This window comes from Corylus avellana, chromosome 6, assembly GCF_965113065.1.
Source record: "Corylus avellana chromosome 6, dhCorAvel1.hap1.2, whole genome shotgun sequence".
NCBI classification, from domain to species: domain Eukaryota; kingdom Viridiplantae; phylum Streptophyta; class Magnoliopsida; order Fagales; family Betulaceae; genus Corylus; species Corylus avellana.
The window spans coordinates 8,026,119-8,044,141 of NC_142495.1; the positions used below are offsets into that span (position 1 = coordinate 8,026,119).

Sequence of the window (18,023 nt, forward strand, 5' to 3'; positions counted from 1 at the left end):
CTTGTATCATCAATACCTTTTATATCCTCTTTAGTTAGCATGAAACGCACCAATTGACTTATGTGAGTTCACTAGGCACAAAGGTCTTGATTTGTACCAAGATCTTATAGAAGTTATTCTCTAATGTATAATAGAAGCTTTGACATTTTACTATAATGTTTATAGTGGAAAAATAAGAAACAAAAATGTATATTCTTATTTCAACAGCATATATATTGTGCTACGTGTGTGTGTGTATATATATATATATATATATATATTTGGATATTGTGGCAATAATAATAGCATCTCAAGTTAATTACAAACTAATTAATTTTAGGCCGCCACAATCAACACACCTCAGTTGCTCACTTTTTGTTATTTTGCAGGTTTTCTTGAGTGAATTACTTGTGTGTGGTCAACTGTAAGAACGGATGCCATTACTTTTTCGAGTGATATATTTGTAGTTTGATTTTTTTTTTTTTTTTTCATTTTCTTTTTAAAATGCTCCGAGAAATCAAAATCATAAAAAAGTATTAGGTTTAATTCTTTCATTATATATATATATATTTGCGTGGATTGATCAAAAGGGTAGTACTAAATAAAAGTCAAAACGATTTGAAGCAATATTAGAATTAGTGGACTTTTTACAGCAATTTAGGTCTGTATAATTAAGCTGGATATATAGGTAGTCAAAGAATTTTTTTTATTTTTTTATTTTTTCCCTTTTTTGGTTTTTGTTTCCGGCCACCATCGCCATGATGCTTGCCAATTAGGCGAAGACTTTTTGTTTTAGAAAATTGATGCTTGCCATTGACTTGGGCAAATGGGCAATGCTTAATTTATGAAACTATAGGATTATACGTACTGTCGTATAAATGTCATTGTCAAAACAATAATTTAATTTGCACAACCATGAGATAGAAATATATAGCCTCACAAATCCCATAAACAATATTAACTCAAACCCTCATAAAACGCATACCCTGTGTGATTATGATCCCAACCAGATCTATAGGACTTGTTAACCATCAAAAGAATATTGAGTAAAAGAAAAAAATCAAAGCCCATATAATTTGGCATATTGAAATGAAGATTCCATGAAAATAAGAATGAGTATTATCATGAATACAAGAAGCTCGAAATGAATGATCATTTTTATTCATTCGTTTGACAACACATGAGTAATAAATTTTTTTAACTAGAATGAAATAAAATTTTATCCAAATTTTCTAAAATAGCCATACTGATAAAAATTACACAAAAATAGCACCCTCTCCTTACGGTTGATGCCACCACCCGTCCACCAACCCCCATGTAAAGGTGGCTGGGCCACTAGATTGAAGCTCAATATTGGTGGCCACTGCATGACCCAACCCACCACCGGCCGACCTCACCATGCACCGGCTACCACCCGGCTAAGCCCGTTGCTTCCCACTGTTTGGCTTGGCCTACTACTTGTTTGGAGCAATGGTACAAGGGCTCTCAAAACACACACCGTAGCAACTTATATATGAGGCATGTTACACATTATTCTTTCAACCATTTTTTGTTTTCTGTTTTTTTTTTGTTTTGTTTTGTAAATCCAATGATATGTAGCTTGCTTCCATGAACTTATTTATCAAGTATTGATGATCTACTAGCTTTGAGATAAGGGCACACAACAATTAAAACCAGAAAAAAGAGGAAAAAGAAAAAGACAAAGGAGATTAATTTTAAACAAATGTCAAATTAGGTAATATTCGAGAAGACCATTCACTTTTCACTTGAAATTTAGTATAACAACATGAAGGGGGAAAATAACACACATGACCTTTTAGCAGCCTTCGGAAATCACTTCATTAGCTGAGGGTGCTTCTTGATTATTAGTTTTAATTAGGAACGTGCTGCAAAATGAAAACAACAAAGCAAAGAGCGGGGAGAGAGAGATATTTACAGCGCTCTTTTACTTTCACATCTTTATTACTTTAAAACAAAAAAAAACAAAAACACCATCTAAAAAGTTTTACAAAACGAGACCTTATTATCATTATATTGTTCAGAATTACATATAATGAAAGTTTTTAGCACCTCTAAATCAACAAGAAATTCATATAATTAAGTAGCCCAAATTAGCTTAATTTACCCACAAGCCCCATATCTATTTCATTGTGACCATTATCTCTAACTCTCCGAGTCACATAATCTAAGAACTGATGAGAGCCTTACCGTTTAAGAAAGTGATGTGGAAAAAACATACGGCCAGAAGCACGATATATACATGAAATTCAGATAATATTATTGATTAAAAATATATAAATTTTTATCTTAGCCTGCAAGAACATGCATGACTTACAGGAACGGGAATTATATGCTTATTCATTCTTTTGCTTGATTCACCATCCATAGCAGACTCATTTCTTATGTCCATATTAATGACTGCATTCTAAAAAGAATGTGTCTTTTTTCAAAATAAAGTAACAAAGAATAAGCCTACATGCAATGAAAGAAGAAGAAGAAGAAAAAAACATTATCTTTCATAATAATTGTTAAAAAAAGAGCAAATTAAGCTAAACCTTGTGAATAAAATCAGGGGTTTAATTAAGCTAAACCTTGTGAGTAAAATCAGGGGTTTGATTAATCTGTTTGTGAACAGTGATGCATGGAAGGATTATAGGAAGGACTTAATTAATTAATCTGTTTGTGAACCGTGAGATAAAATGAACTGAAATTGAAATTTATTTGCTATAATAATAAGAGTTAAGAAAATAAACAGGATATGCTTCAGGCACGCACAATCTTCTTCATAAGATTCTCATTTGATACACTTCCCTCGTGCACAATCTTTGGCTACATAATTCTCATTCAATGGTTTTACATAATCATTACATTGTAATCATTTTCTCAAAACACATAGTTTCTGTTTTAATTATTGTTAATATATTTTATTTATATTGTCCTCGGATAGTATATATTGCATGTCTAGAATTCTGAATAAGGTTGTAATAAATGAGCACGACATTAGATGTCAATACGAAATCGACATGGCCCAACTGAATAGTTCTAACAACCTAATCTTATCAAATCGAGGCTTGTATTGCTCAAATGGGTTACAAGAGGGGGCATCGTGAGTATGAAAGTACAGAAAAAAGTCAAAAGTACTATATATATTGCAGAAATAATATATATGTACATCAATTGCATCAATTTGTACTATGAATTGCACCCAATGTTTTTGTTGAATTAGTAGATAAGTCAAGTAACAAGTTATTTATGGTTAAGATTTTGTTTTGTTGCACATTAATAAATATATTTTATATTATATTTACCATTCCATATGTGAAATTTAGTCTTAATTATGAAATTGTTTTTCCAAGAGTAAGGCTGGGTATCGGTTAAATTGGTATCGGTAAAAGTACTTTCATCTACTGAACTAAAAAGTCGGTTAATTAACTGACTTCTTACTGATAAGAATAAATTTTGACTATTTCAGTTAAGTAGGTTAATGTGATTAAATGTTAGCCGGTTAGTCGTAAGCTTTTTATACTTGGTCAAGCCTATTTTACAGGCTAAAATAGATTGTTTTAGCCCAAATGGTTATTTTTTGGGCTAAATAAGGGCTTATTGGACATGTTTTTGGGCTAAACAAGTGATGCAAGAAACTATTGCAGTCAAATTATATTAAGTTGGTTAACCAATAAAATAAAAATTCTTCCGCCTATCGAAACAAACTGATATTAAAACAATTTTTTTATTGCAACTACCGACAGGTAGGCAATTGATAGCGGTTCAACGTTGATTGATAGAAGGCAATAGAATATTCTGCTCAACCCTGTCAAATGGAATTCTATTCCAAATTTAGAACGAGTACATCTGGATTTCTCAGTAATGCTTTCTTGATTTTCTGAACTCCTTGGGACTGCTTTCTTCCCTTTTTCTCTCTGCCTATCCCTCTCACTTATACTTTCACTCTTTCTTTTTTGTTTCTTTTCTCTACTTGCCGTCGGTGTGTTTGTGTGTGAAAGTAAGAAGAGAATTGAAATTGAAGTGAAAGTGAAATTGGTCATGAGTGTCGTGTTCTTACTTATAACTAAGGAAGCAAAGTGAAATTGGTAAAAATTCTTATTTTAACTAAAGTAAAATTTACATGCCCAAATTCTTATGAAATTGGTAAAATAAAAATTTTTACCAATTTCACTTTACTCTTTTCCCTTTCAAGAGAAAAAAGGACGAGGCGGCTGCAAGCCTCCGGTGTTGTCTTTGCCGCCATCTGTCGTCTCCGATCTCACCTCTGGCCGCGCTCGTTGTCTGATGCTCTAGCGCCCTCCTGGAGTTGGTGATAGTTCATGGCTGTGGGTTGCAGTTCCGATGGGTTTCAGCGACACAAGAGGCCAACAAGAGGCTTGGGAGGCCGAATTTGATGGCAAAGCTCCATACTTGGCGGTGCTTTCCAATGGAGCGGCTAGATCTGTGCCGGTTTGGCAAAAAACGACTTGACTTTTTGGGCTCGGGAGGAGCTCAGGCTTCGATCTCATCCCTGCCACATATGTCGTGTCCGATCTCATCTCCAGCCACGCTCCACAAGCTCGCTGTCTACTGCACAGGAGACCGATCGGAGCTTTGGAAGTCGGCCTTTGATGGCGAAACGGTTGTTCTAGGCTCGAGCTTTTGGCAAAGGCTTTCGGCAGAATCTGGCGACGAAGGTGGGTTGACGAGGTGGTGGCTTCTTTTAGGGCTAGTGGAGCGTTTTTGTTTATTGGTTTTTTTTTTTTTCCTTTTCATAAGATCTAGATCTAGTGTTTTATGAGGTATGTTACGACCACAACTTAAATTCAACTTTGACCAAATTTTTAAGACCAAATTGCTCTCTCTCTAGTTTAAGGCGTTCTCTTTCTCCTCAGGCAATTTTTTTTTTTTTTTTTTTTTTTTTTTAACTTAAGATAAAAATTAGGCCAAAATTGAATTTAAGTTATACCGTTATCATTTTCTGTGTTTTATTGATGGTTAAATTTGAGTTTTTAAAATGATGTGTCAACTTTTTATTATGTGCTGTAAAAGTTTTATAGCACATCTAGATTTTAGGGGCTCTCTAACAAATTTATTTTCATGAAGTTTCTTCAATGTGGCTTTTGCAATTCTGAGTAGTCATAATGATTGGATTTTGGTTGCCTGCACCCAGATGGGTGCAATTACCCCCCTCTGAAGCTTCTTTTGGTGAGACATTTGCCATCTTGCTTGCTATTCTCTTGGAAGCTTCTTATAGCTGCTCCTCTATTCTCGTGGAATGTGACTCCCTCTTCACTTTCTTGGCCATCAACTAAGGTCACCTTTCCTCGGGCTGGCCTTGTGCTCTTGTGATTGCCAATTGTCGCCGGCAGCTCTCTTTTATTTAGTTTTTGGACTGCTTCGAAGATCTCTAAATGTGTTAACACTCCCAGGACATTCGGTTGTAAAATTGGCTGCTTGCCAATGTTTAAAAGCATTCTTGATAATTCTACTTTTTTTTTTGCTTTAAGAATTAAGAGCAGCAAAGATTATTTCTTATAATTTGTTTTTGTATTTTTTTTTTCTTTTCTTTTCCCAAGTTGAATAATATATATATATATATATATATATATATATATATAGAAGGAATCAAAGCTATATGTCTAGGTAGGCTAGGCTTTTAGCAACTGGATGAACGTGCATATGGGAAATTTTTCAAGTTAAAGTCTACATCAATTGCCAAAAGTCTTCCTTCATTAAAACCTCATCCAATAAAAATATTCTCTTAGGTGTTTTTTTTTTTTCTTCTTTTTTGTCCTTTCTCCCAAGTTGTCTTTTATTATCTGAAATGAAATGGTCTTGGTTCACTTTTTAATCTTATTTTTTTAAAAAAATTACAGTTTATCTCTCTAAATTTGATAATATTTTTTAATTCAAATATCAAAATTTTAATTTTTGTAATCCATCTCACAAAATTTTAATTTTTTTCAATTTCACTAATATTATTCTAAAATTCTCATATTATCCCTAAATTTTATTATTTATTTTTATTTTTTATTAAAAAAAAAACAAATTTGGAGATGCAAAAATGGCTAGATGGCCAAGGGGATGGCTATGGCCACCCCAAATTATTATTATTATTTTTTTAATTTTTTATAAAAAATAAAAAATAAAAAATTATGGGCAATATGAGAAGTTTTGGATACAATTGGTCAAATTACAAAAATTTAAAACTTTAGAGGAGTAAATTGCAAAAATTAAAACTTTAGTGTTCAAATTAAAAAACGTTGTCAACTTTAAAAAGGTAAACTATATTTTTTCCTTATTTTTTAAATGTTAGATGGGCATAGGTGTCGTGGCAGCATGGGTAGTGCTGTCACAGTTATAAGTTTTGCGTCAAATCTAAATTTTTGTGAGCTGTTTAAGATATAATTCCTTCTCTCTCTCTCTCTCTCTCTCTCTATATATATATATATATATTGCTTAAATAAAAAAAAAAATCAAATTAAAATGTTAGTCAAAAGATTGATATTTCATTTTGGTTTTGTTTTGAGAAATGATAAAAATAATTTTCTATCTCATTTATAATGAATAAGTGAATCTACTATTAAATTTGTGATGGGTCTCACACAAATTTAATAGTAGATCTATTAACTTTTAAAATAATAATAATAATAATAATTAAAAGATAATGATATATAGCCTCCCTTGTTTGTTTTTGGTTTGACAAATAGAAAGGGAATTCTACCGCTTAAGTTGACTTCACAATTTAATTTGCAAATTCATATTAACGACTTTCGTTAGGTCTTTCTTCTCTAGAACGCATTGTTGAATGTTGATAGACACGACAAATAGTTTAATTTGCAAATCTTATTATTTAGATTTTCCTTCCCTGAGTTCCCTCCATACAAGTTCTTATATTGTCAAATAATTTAATTTGCACAACCATGAAAATAGTAATATATAGCCTCACAAATCCCATAAACGTACGATAAAAACTCAAACGACCCACATAAAACGCGCACCCTGCGTGATTATGATCCCAACAAGGGTTGCTAACCATGAAAAAATTGCAGTCATATATTCCGACCCATAAAAAACTTCAATTGTGAAAAGAGTATTGAGTAAAAAACGAAAAATCAAAGCCCATACAATTTAGTATATTGAAATAATGATTACATGGAAATAATAATGAGTATTATTCATTCTTTTGGTAACAACACATAAATGACCAAAATTCTTAATTAGAATGGAATAAGATCAGCCATTGATTGACCTCACCAACTGCTGGCAACCAGCCAACCCAACCTATCACCTGCCACCGTCTAGCCTGGCCTATTGTTGGTAACTATATCCAACGGTCCCTTAACGTCTCCAACCATCGTCCTCAGTTGTCTTCTATTGTCTTCGACCATAATAAGTCGTTGTCCTTGATAGAACTACTCCATCTTAAGCCACCGTCTGCTCCATCCCATTGTTGGCTACCATTTGGGGGGGGGGGGGGGGAGGGGAGAGGGGGTGGCTATGATCTAAGCTAGGCGGTCACCGGCGACAAGTTGGGTTCAATAGTGCATTGGAGCTCGTGATAGTTGTTGGAGATGGTGGTAGATGGTAACCCTTGACAACGCATTAGGGATTACAACGAATGGTGCTTGGAGACGATAGAAGGCCATCAAAGACAGCGATGAACAATGGTTGGAGATGGCGAAGAATCGTTGGATATGGTCCAAGTGGTAGGTCGGGCCAAATGGTGGCCGATGGTTGGCTAGGCTGGGTAGTGGTTGGATGTGAGATGGGTCGGTGGTGTCCCATTAGCACCTATCTAGTCATTGCATCTAGAAGATGGCACGCCAAGACCACCCACCAGGGCATTGAGGGTGGTGTGACCACCCCTGGTAGTTTGGTTGGGGTGGCCAACCAGCCCCAAGTAGGTGAGACCAGAAAGAATTAATAATAAATGTTTTATTTTTAGGATATTATTTTTAGCTATTCCAATCATTGGGGAATACCTATTCAGTTAACTTTAGCTATTAATGTGATTTTTGGTTTGAAAAAGTGTTCTAACGTAACAGAAATGTGAATAGTTTTAAGCGTTTTGTTTTGTTTATTAATGTTTTTATTTTAAAATAAGAAAACAAAAGTTAACAGAAGAAAACTTTAACAATGAAACCAATATCTTCTAAATTTTTTAAGAGAACTCTAAGGTACAATTCTTTAATCTTAACCCTTCTTTTATTAAATGATTATAATTTGATCATCTCAACATACAATGACCCATCTCGTCATGCTTGTAGGATGTAGGTTTCACCCTACACCAATTATTTATGGAATTTCAAGGTCATAGAGGCTTCGTAGTTGTAGTTATTTGTTTATTAATGTAATTCTTATAAATTGAGGGATGATGAGGGAAAATTACAAAGGATAATGTATTGTAGAAGCTCTGAGATTTTGCTAATTATGTTGACAGTGATGATCATTTTTACAGTTCTGCTACATATATTATGATAGTGTGGCTATAATAGTAGCATCTCAAGTCAGAAATTTAGGTAGGTATAAGCTGGATTTATATATATATATATATATATATATATATATAGTCAAAGATTTTTTTTTTCCCCCTTTTTTGTGGTTTTAGTTTCCACCATCGCCATGATGCTTGCCAATTGGGCGAAGACTTTTTAGTTTAGAAAATTGATGCTTGCCATAGATCACTTGGGCAATGCTTAATTTATGAACCCATGTGGCCAGTGTCATTCTTTATGGACAGTTAGCCATCATCAAAGAATGAACAATTCTTACCTAGAAAAAAAAAAAAAGAGAACAACAACAATCAATCAATCAAACTAAACAAATCAATTGAAGCCTTAAATTACGAAGGGAGATATATATTTTGTTAACATGATGTATTGGTGTACTTAGGATGCAAAAGAAGAAGAAGAAAAAAAAGTAAGAAATTAAAACGAATAATTTCTGTAAATAAAAAACTATCTCCAGCAAGATTGCTTATTATTAATATCCCATCGTACAGCACATTCTTGTTGAATTATTGCGAGATGTTTAAGATACAATTTCTTCTATTAATATTAATTTTTTTCTTAGAAAAAAAAATCAAATTAAAATGAGAGTCAAAACATTGATCATTCTAACGCGTAAGTTGACTTCGCCATGCAATTTGCTAATTCATATCAACGACTTTCGTTAGGTCTTCCTTTTTTAGAACGCAATATAATTGACAGGTGATAGAGAGAGACGACTGGAATTATGTGATTATTTAGATTCTCCTTCCCTCCACACAAATTCTTATATCGTCGTATAAATGTCATTGTCAAAGAAATAATTTAATTTTCACAACCATGAAATAGTAATATATATATGGCCTCACAAATCCCATAAACAATAAGAACTCAAACCCTCTTAAAACGCCTACCCTGTGCGATTATGACCCCAACCAGATCTAGCTAGCTAGTTGCTGACCATCAAAAGAGAATTGAGTAAAAAAACAAATCAAAGCACATACAATTTGGCATATTGAAATGATGATTACATATATGAAAATAAGAATCAGTATTAAAATGAATGCAAGCAGCTCAAAAAGATTCATCATTTTTATTCCTTGTTTGGTGACAACACATAAATGATCAAAATTCTTAAGTAAAATGGAATAAGGTTTTATCCAAATTTTTTAAAATACCCATACTTAAAAAAAAAAAAAAATTAAAAAAAATTATATATATAGCATCTCCTCCTTGTGGTTGATGTCACTGTTAAATTATGAGTTATTCCAAAAGATTAAGCTAATAGGAAGATGTAAATTTAATCACTTAATCATGAGTTTAACACTCTCCTCACGTGTGGGCTCAAACTCCCTTTTAATAGGTGATGCCCAACACGTAGAATATTTAATTTAAATGAGAGAAATTGACAGATTGAAGATTTGATCCTATGACTTTTGTCTCTGATACCATGTAAGCTTAAGTTTTTGGGATAACTGGTAATTTAACATAGTATCGAAGCTTTAATAATTAAGCTTATAAGAAAAGTAGTAATTCAACAGTCACCACACTAACAACCATGCCAAGGTGGCTGGGCCACTAGATTAGAGCTTACTGTTGGCCACTTCTAGGCCTAGCCCATTGTGTCCCACCGTTTGGCTTGGCCTACAAGTGATAACTATATTCAGCGGTCCTTTAACGTCTCCAGCCATCGTCCTCAGTTGTCCTCCACTATCTTCGATCACCATAAGTCGCTACCCCTATCTAGTCCATCTCTAGCCACCATCTATGGTCTGCCCCATCTCACTGTCGACTATCGTTGGGGTGGGTGGCTATGATCTAAGCTAGCTGGTAGCTTGCAATAAGCTAGGTCGAGTAGTGGGTTGGATTGCAATTTAATAGTACTCATTTCAAATATAATTATAATTTCAAAAATTACATGCTTGTGAAAAATAATTAAAAGACAAAAACCACACTTCTTACACGATCAAGATCCTCTACAATTTTAAAGAAATTGTAAATTATCAAATTATGAAATTTAGACCATTTTTAAGCATCAAAACACTTAGAAAATACCACATATTAAAAATGCGGCATGTTATAATTAAAAATGGACAGAAATTTCCTCCAAACCAATCTAGAGGAAATATCTTCTAACCCATTTAAAATAGTGTCAGATGTCTATAAACATTTAAAGCATTAGTCTAAGTTAGTAATTAAAGTGCTATTAATAACCTTAAGAATTTAATGTGCATTTTAAATGTTTATAGACACTTGACACTATTTTAAATGGGTTGGAGAAAATTTCTGTTTGTTGAAAATTGTGTATATTTTCATTAAGTTGTTGCTCTATATATATGTTGTAAAAAAAATTTGAGAAAAAATTGTCTTTTAGTTTTTTGGAGAAGTGACACTACAAAAAAAGGGGTATTTTTTGACGTGGCAAACAGTAACTTATGTTTGCCACGTCAAAACATATTGACGTGTTGAAGAAGACACGTCAAAAGATATATTTTTGACGTGGCGCGCTGTAACACGTCAAAAGTTTTTGACGTGTGAAATTGACATGTCAAAAAATCCGCATGTCAAAAACTTTTGACGTGTCACAATGGCACGTCAAAAACTTTTGACGTGTGTAAAAGTGAATAAAAACCCTATTGGAAAGAAAATTTGGTATGGATGCCTCAATAACATGCCATATTTTTAATATGTAGTGTTTTCAGAGCGTTTCAATACTTACAAACAACATAAATTAATTCTATAATTCGAGAATCTACATGTTTTTTTTTAAAAAAAAATAATTGTAGGAGATCCTAATCCCTTCTAACATTACTTGTCTTATAGGTTCAGCTCCTACAATCCTTCTTCCAGCATAGATGTAGCAGAAATTTATACTAATTTCCATCATTATTAATTTAATGAATTCCACAGTAGTAATTGTTCTTAAGTTAATAGTATTCTGATATCTTTATTGATTTGACGTAATTAGGCAGCATCGTTATAATTTATAAGGTGGCTTATCCACAATGTAATTGATTCTGTGAATTAAAGTCATAGAAATTTGAGGGTAATTGGCCCTAAAGGCCGGATGGTTTAGTTTGCTCTTCTGTAATAAATAATTCCTCCATGCATGGAGCTGTCCGAAATGATCGAAGAGTTAATTGGTGGCATCGAATTAATGTTAGAATCAAATAATTAAATTTAGCCCTTTATTTTTTTTATTTTTTTTTTATCAATTTAAGTTTTTAAATAAATAATAATTTAACATAACACTCCCTAGGAATATTTGATGGAATGGATGCACTTCTCCTTGGCCATTTTTGATTGGTTGAAAGTATATCATCCTTCTGTGCTATATATGGGGCGTGGAAAGTGACATCTGCTAATTATCAATCTCGAAATTCAGGCAATTAAAGTCTTAAATACTCTATGTAAAATATTCTTATATATATATATATATATATAAATTTCGCTTTGCTGTTTTTTGACCAAGCAGCATTTCATGACTGATTATGAGTATGCAGTAATGGAATTTCACTTGTTCTTGAAGAAACCCAAACCGGTTTCACACGTACTCCAGTTGGTGTGTACGTACGGGTCTTCTTGTTCATACTAAAAGCCCACTAAGCCTACAAGTATGACTTCAGAGTATGGCCCATCTAGCCGATATGCGCGGCTTACCTTTCATCTCTTCGTTGACTTCAAGTTGCAAACAAAAAAATCAAACTTTGTAGGCACGATCTCCAAGTACAAAACATGATTGGAACATATGAATTATACAGATTAATGAGCTGTCAGTTGGCATGATAATCCTTCTCGCAACGAAGACTATTGACTTTCTCAACCAAAAAAAAAAAAAAAAAAAAAAAACCAGGTCAATTGACTGCGTTGCTAAAAGGATTCTCTAGTTTACAGGAAGCTTCAGTTGTTTTGCAGTATAAAGCATACCATGGCGGAAAACATGTTCCAATAAGGAAGAGGAAGCTAGGTAGATGGCGATGGGGTTCAAACATTTCAATTTCTTTGCATTAATGCTCGTGGGTTTGGGTCTTATAGTTGCTGTTCATGCCCAGGATCAATCAGGTATATATCATCATCATCATCATCTTATTAATCTTTCAATATATAACTTTTGTTTTGATAATTATTCTTTGTTATCTGTCATCCCAGGCTTCATAAGCATAGCTTGTGGGGTACCAGCGAACTCTAGCTTTACGGATGACACAACAGGCATTAATTACATTTCAGACGCCACCTTCATTGACTCAGGTGTGAGTAAGAGCGTATCCACTGACATCAAAGCTACAGACCAACAACAGGTGTGGAATGTCAGAAGCTTTCCTCAAGGAAACCGCAACTGTTACACCATAAACGTCACAGGTGGCACTAAATACTTGATCCGAGCAACCTTTATGCATGGAAATTATGATGGAAAAGGTAATTTGCCACAATTCGATCTCTATCTTGGACCAAATAAGTGGGATACGGTCAAAGTGTTAAATTCATCGATTAGCGTCATCAAAGAGCTCATAGATGTTCCGTCTCGGAACTATATACATGTCTGTCTAGTAAACACCGGCCTCGGGACACCATTTATATCGGCAATAGAGTTAAGGCCATTGAAAAATACTACCTATATCACAAAAGCTGGATCATTGGCACTCTTTTTGAGGGTGGATGTTGGATCAAAAACCAGTCCAGCATACAGGTGAGTCAATATTTTAATTTATATATATATATATATATATATATATATATATATATATCAACTTATCGGATCATGTGCTGATTATATATAAATACATACGTGTTTATTTAGGTACCCATACGACGTTTATGATCGGCTTTGGATGCCCCTTGACTCCAGTTTATTGAACTGGACAGATATACGTACCTCGCTTACCGTTGACTCAAAAATTCACAATGATTATCATCCACCATCTATTGTAATGAGTACTGCCGCCACGCCTATAGATGATGGTCCCATGGAGTTCAACTGGAATTCGGAGGATGCTGCCACTGCCGAATATTATATCTACATACACTTTGCTGAAATCGTGAAGCTCCAAGGCAACCAGTCCAGATCATTCAACATTACCCTCAACGGGAAGTACTGGTATGGGCCTCTTGTTCCTGATTACTTGTCTACAATCTCACTGTATAGCCCAAGTGCCCTAGCTGGACAAGCAAAATATGATTTTTCAATTTTCAAAACTGAAAATTCAACACTTCCACCCATCATGAATGCGGTTGAGATATACTCAGTGAAATATCTCTTGCAATCAGAAACAGACCAAGGAGATGGTACGTTTGTTCCACACATTACCTATATATATATATATGCTTTTCACTATATGTACTAGCTCCCATATATATATTTGAATGAGTGGATCGATGCATGTGAAATTTTAGTTGATGCCATTGCAAAAATCAAGTCAACGTATGGAATAAAGAGAATTTGGCAAGGAGATCCGTGTGCCCCTAAAGGATACTCGTGGGAAGGTCTAAATTGTAGCTATGATGGTGATACTCCTCCTAGAATCACATCCTTGTAAGTCTATATATGACTTCGTATAAGCTTAATGACTTTCCAACTTATTTTGAGTACTCTTAATTTAAGTTATTGTACAACCTCATAACCTCAGGAACTTGTCCTCAAGTGGATTGGTCGGAAATATATCTGCCGATATATCAAATCTCGTAATGTTACAATATTTGTAAGTATCAACAATTTACATGATCGATGATGCTTGCCAAATACAGATTTTCTACCCATACCAATATTAAATATAATGATTCGCTCATTTCAGGGATCTTTCTAATAATAGCTTAACCGGATCGGTACCTGATTTCTTATCTCAATTACAAAACTTGAGGGTCTTGTAAGTTACTTTTATTTCGAAACTGATGCTACAAATTTCTTGGTTAAAAAAGTGGGAAAGAAATTTCATTCTACCTTTGCTGCAGAAACTTAGAACGAAACCAGCTCTCCGGTTCAATTCCAATTCAACTTAATGAAAGATCAAAGAATGGTTCATTATCATTAAGGTATGAATTTTGTTTAAGACCATAAACCCCTCACTATTATATATTTTCTTACCTCCAAATTTCATAAAATGAAAAATTTATCAATTATTTGCAAAAAACCTAAAAAATTATTTGACTTTTAATTGCATGAATTTTTTTTTTTTTTAACGCTCTGTTCAACATTATCATTTCTAGTGTGGGTGACAATCCAAATCTCTGTGGATCTGATTCGTGCAACAAGAAAAAAAGCAATGTTGTTGTTCCAATAGTAGCATCACTTGGTGGATTGTTAATCCTTGCATTTATTGTTGCTGCTATCTTTTTGGGAATAAGAATAAAAAGGAGAGAACAACATGGTAAGAATAAAGGTGAAAATTTTAATTATAAGATTCATGTTGACATTAACAAAGAAACAAATCTCCTTAGATTGAGCTTATCTTGCTCATAATGATCTTTGCAGTTATCATGGTAGATAATGAATCCAACTTTCAAAATCCATCATTGGAGTCCATACAACGGCAATTTACATATTCTGAGCTTTTAAAAATGACAAACAACTTTGAAAGGATTCTTGGTAAAGGTGGGTTTGGAACAGTTTACCGTGGGAACATAGATGACACTCAAGTAGCAGTAAAGATGCTCTCTCCATCATCAGTTCAAGGGTTTCAACAATTTCAATCAGAGGCACGTAACTTTTAACTCAGAAAAGTTCATATATATATATATATAGTCTAACATGCATTTATATTTAAATTATGGTGATTATTTGTAATTGCAGGTTAAACTTCTTATGAGGGTTCATCATAGAAACTTAACTACTCTTGTTGGGTATTGCTATGAAGGAACTAACATGGGGCTCATTTATGAGTACATGGCCAACGGAGACTTAGAAGAACATCTTTCAGGTTTGTGTGTACTTGAAATATAAAGCAAAAAGTACTTCAAATTTCAGCTTATTAGATATTATCCGCCTTAGAGACGAAAAATAATTTCCTACATTGATCAGTAGTACATGACCAACTTTAATTCGATTTGAATAACAAAACAAATCAAGGCTTAGGCGGCATTCTATTAATGGATACAGGTGAAAGGGCAAACATCTTGAATTGGGAAGATAGACTCCGAATAGCGACGGATGCAGCACAAGGTTAGCGCAATGAGTGGATTTACATAATTCTTTCTTTATAATTTTCTTAAAACCTCTTCTACAAATGACGTGGCTATGAATTTGTAGGATTGGAATATTTGCACCATGGTTGCAAGCCACCTATAGTTCACAGAGATGTGAAGTGTACAAATATCTTGTTAAATGAAAATTTTCATGCCAAATTAGCTGATTTTGGGCTATCCAAAATTTTTCCCACTGATGGCGGCACTCATGTGTCAACTGTTGTTGCTGGCACCCCTGGGTATCTAGATCCTGAGTGAGTATTTATGTTATTCTTTCGTTTACTACAATCATCTTCAACTTTCATTTTCCTTGATAATAAAGACAAAATGTATTGGATATATGAAATCTTAAGATATTTGAAATCAAAGGAGTTACAAACTTTGTCACTAACAACTTTGTCACGTAAATGAAAAATAACATGCTTTGACATGCAGGTACTACATATCAAATTGGTTAACTGAGAAAAGTGATGTTTATAGCTTTGGAGTCGTTCTTTTGGAGATAATCACAAGTCGGCCTGCAATTGAAAGATCCCAAGAAAGGACTCATGTAAGTCAATGGGTAAGTTCCATGCTTGCTCAAGGGGATATAAAAAATATTGTTGATCCAAGGTTGCGTGGAAATTTCAACATCAACTCTGCTTGGAAAGCTTGTGAAATAGCTATGGCGTGTGTATCTCCTACTTCTACTAAAAGGCCAACAATGAGTCAAGCAGTGGCCGAACTAAAGGAGTGTTTGGAAACTGAATTAGCTAGGACAAAGAAGGGCCTTGAGGGTGATTCAACAAATTCAATTGAAATGCTCAACATGAATCTGACTACTGAACTCCGTCCTTTAGCACGGTAAAACGTTGTCCAAAATTGAAATTGGCATGTCGAATCTTAGACATTTTTTTCCTTTGTATATCTTTCTAGCTTTCAATGCATATTGTATTTCATTGAATCATCCATGATGGTTCTAATGGACTATTTGTTTGTAATATGTACTAAATTTATTAAGGCTGTTGATCCCTATTTTAGAAAAAAAAAAAATTCTAAATTTCATTTTTCTCTCAAAAACTAACAACCCATGCATGTTCAGACCCCAAAAACGTATCATAAAAATAATGCACAAAAAAGATAATACAAAACAAAAAATACCCACTGCAATTCAAAATCATTATGCCAATAAATATTTGTTTACAAATACAAAACCTTCAAGAAGGAGAAATATCTTCAAGGTAGCCAAACCTAACATTTACTCCAACTATAGAACAAATAAGTACAAATATTAGGAACACTTACACCCATGTAATCTTATGACACAGTTTGAAGGATGAACTGGTCCTCATGTAGTCTCAACTCCAACTAGTCCCATATTGACCGATCTTCGAAGAGTAGAATCCTTACCGATCCCACCCATAGACTTTAATTGTGGTTGTGAAGTCCGAACACGTTAATTCATTGTACAATCATAACACGTTGATCCATTGTCTTGAATCTTCTTCCAAGAGTTTTCACTCTTACAAATGCATTTTCTTCACTTAAGAAACGTGCCTACCAATACTCCTAATACAATCTCGAAATTTTGTGTGTTAGAGAAGTAAAAAAGACTGAGGCAAAGCAATCTTTATATAGAAATAAGCTATTCTGTGGTGGCAGCGTTCAGATATGGTCTTAATGTTTACAGACACAACTAGGGTTTTGTTACCCTAAATACCTTGACATCTATCTTTCGTGTCTGGACACTCTCAACCTGAGAGTAGATGTCCGCTACAATGTCCAAACTTCTCAACAAACATAGATTCCCAGCTTCTCTTGAATAACTTCGTGCTTGGGACGTTTGTCCTTGGTGTCCTGACATCTCTTCAGCCTGAGAGGGTATGTCTACAGTCATGTTCAAAAAGTTCAAGGATAAATAAAACTTCCTGAATTGATCCTATCCGGACATCTTCTCTTTTGTACTTCTCATGTTGCAGTAATTTTTCAATGTCTTCAACTACAGAGTTAAGTACAATTCTACCCCAATCACGAAATACGCAAAAATATGTTTTGTGCCAATTAAAATTCTCCAAAATACCTTTTTTTTTTTTTTTTTTTTTTTTTTTTTTTTTTGTAAAGAACTAAAAATAAAAAAATAAAAATTGAAAGATGTTGCAAAAATATTGCAAAGATTTTTTTTGTTATTTTTTTTTTCTAACAAAAATGGGTATTTTTTAAATTTGACAATATTTAACGAAAAATTCTAATGGAATTGGGTAATTGAAAGAAATTAAAGGTTCGATACCCTTAATTAAAAGTTTTTAAACTTTAGAAGTACTTTCAAAATGTGTGGAAGTTAGGGGCACGGAGTTTTGTGAACTTTCTCCTAAAAACTAATGAGTTGAGTGGATACCAACACTTCATGTAATT

General features: G+C 33.7%; 1 protein-coding gene across 1 annotated transcript; it reads left to right on the forward strand.

The window, feature by feature from the left end:
* The first annotated feature begins 12,400 nt into the window (after positions 1-12,400).
* Positions 12,401-16,514, forward strand: LOC132187645 (LRR receptor-like serine/threonine-protein kinase IOS1). Its single transcript, XM_059602034.2, has 13 exons — positions 12,401-12,518; positions 12,606-13,143; positions 13,255-13,739; positions 13,848-13,986; positions 14,081-14,152; positions 14,246-14,317; positions 14,403-14,483; positions 14,658-14,818; positions 14,923-15,146; positions 15,241-15,367; positions 15,547-15,609; positions 15,697-15,886; positions 16,068-16,514. The coding sequence occupies exons 1-13, from the start codon at positions 12,428-12,430 to the stop codon at positions 16,477-16,479; spliced, it is 2,655 nt and encodes an 884-aa protein (XP_059458017.2). The 5' UTR covers positions 12,401-12,427; the 3' UTR covers positions 16,480-16,514.
* Positions 16,515-18,023: the final 1,509 nt, after the last annotated feature.

Excerpts from the sequence above, each read along its gene's own strand:
- LOC132187645 (XM_059602034.2), top strand. The coding sequence starts at position 12,428 with ATGGCGATGGGGTTCAAACATTTCAATTTCTTTGCATTAATGCTCGTG. Across the intron at positions 14,819-14,922 it reads AAAAAGGAGAGAACAACATG|TTATCATGGTAGATAATGAA; the intron begins GTAAGAATAAAG and ends TGATCTTTGCAG. Across the intron at positions 15,368-15,546 it reads CTTAGAAGAACATCTTTCAG|GTGAAAGGGCAAACATCTTG; the intron begins GTTTGTGTGTAC and ends TAATGGATACAG.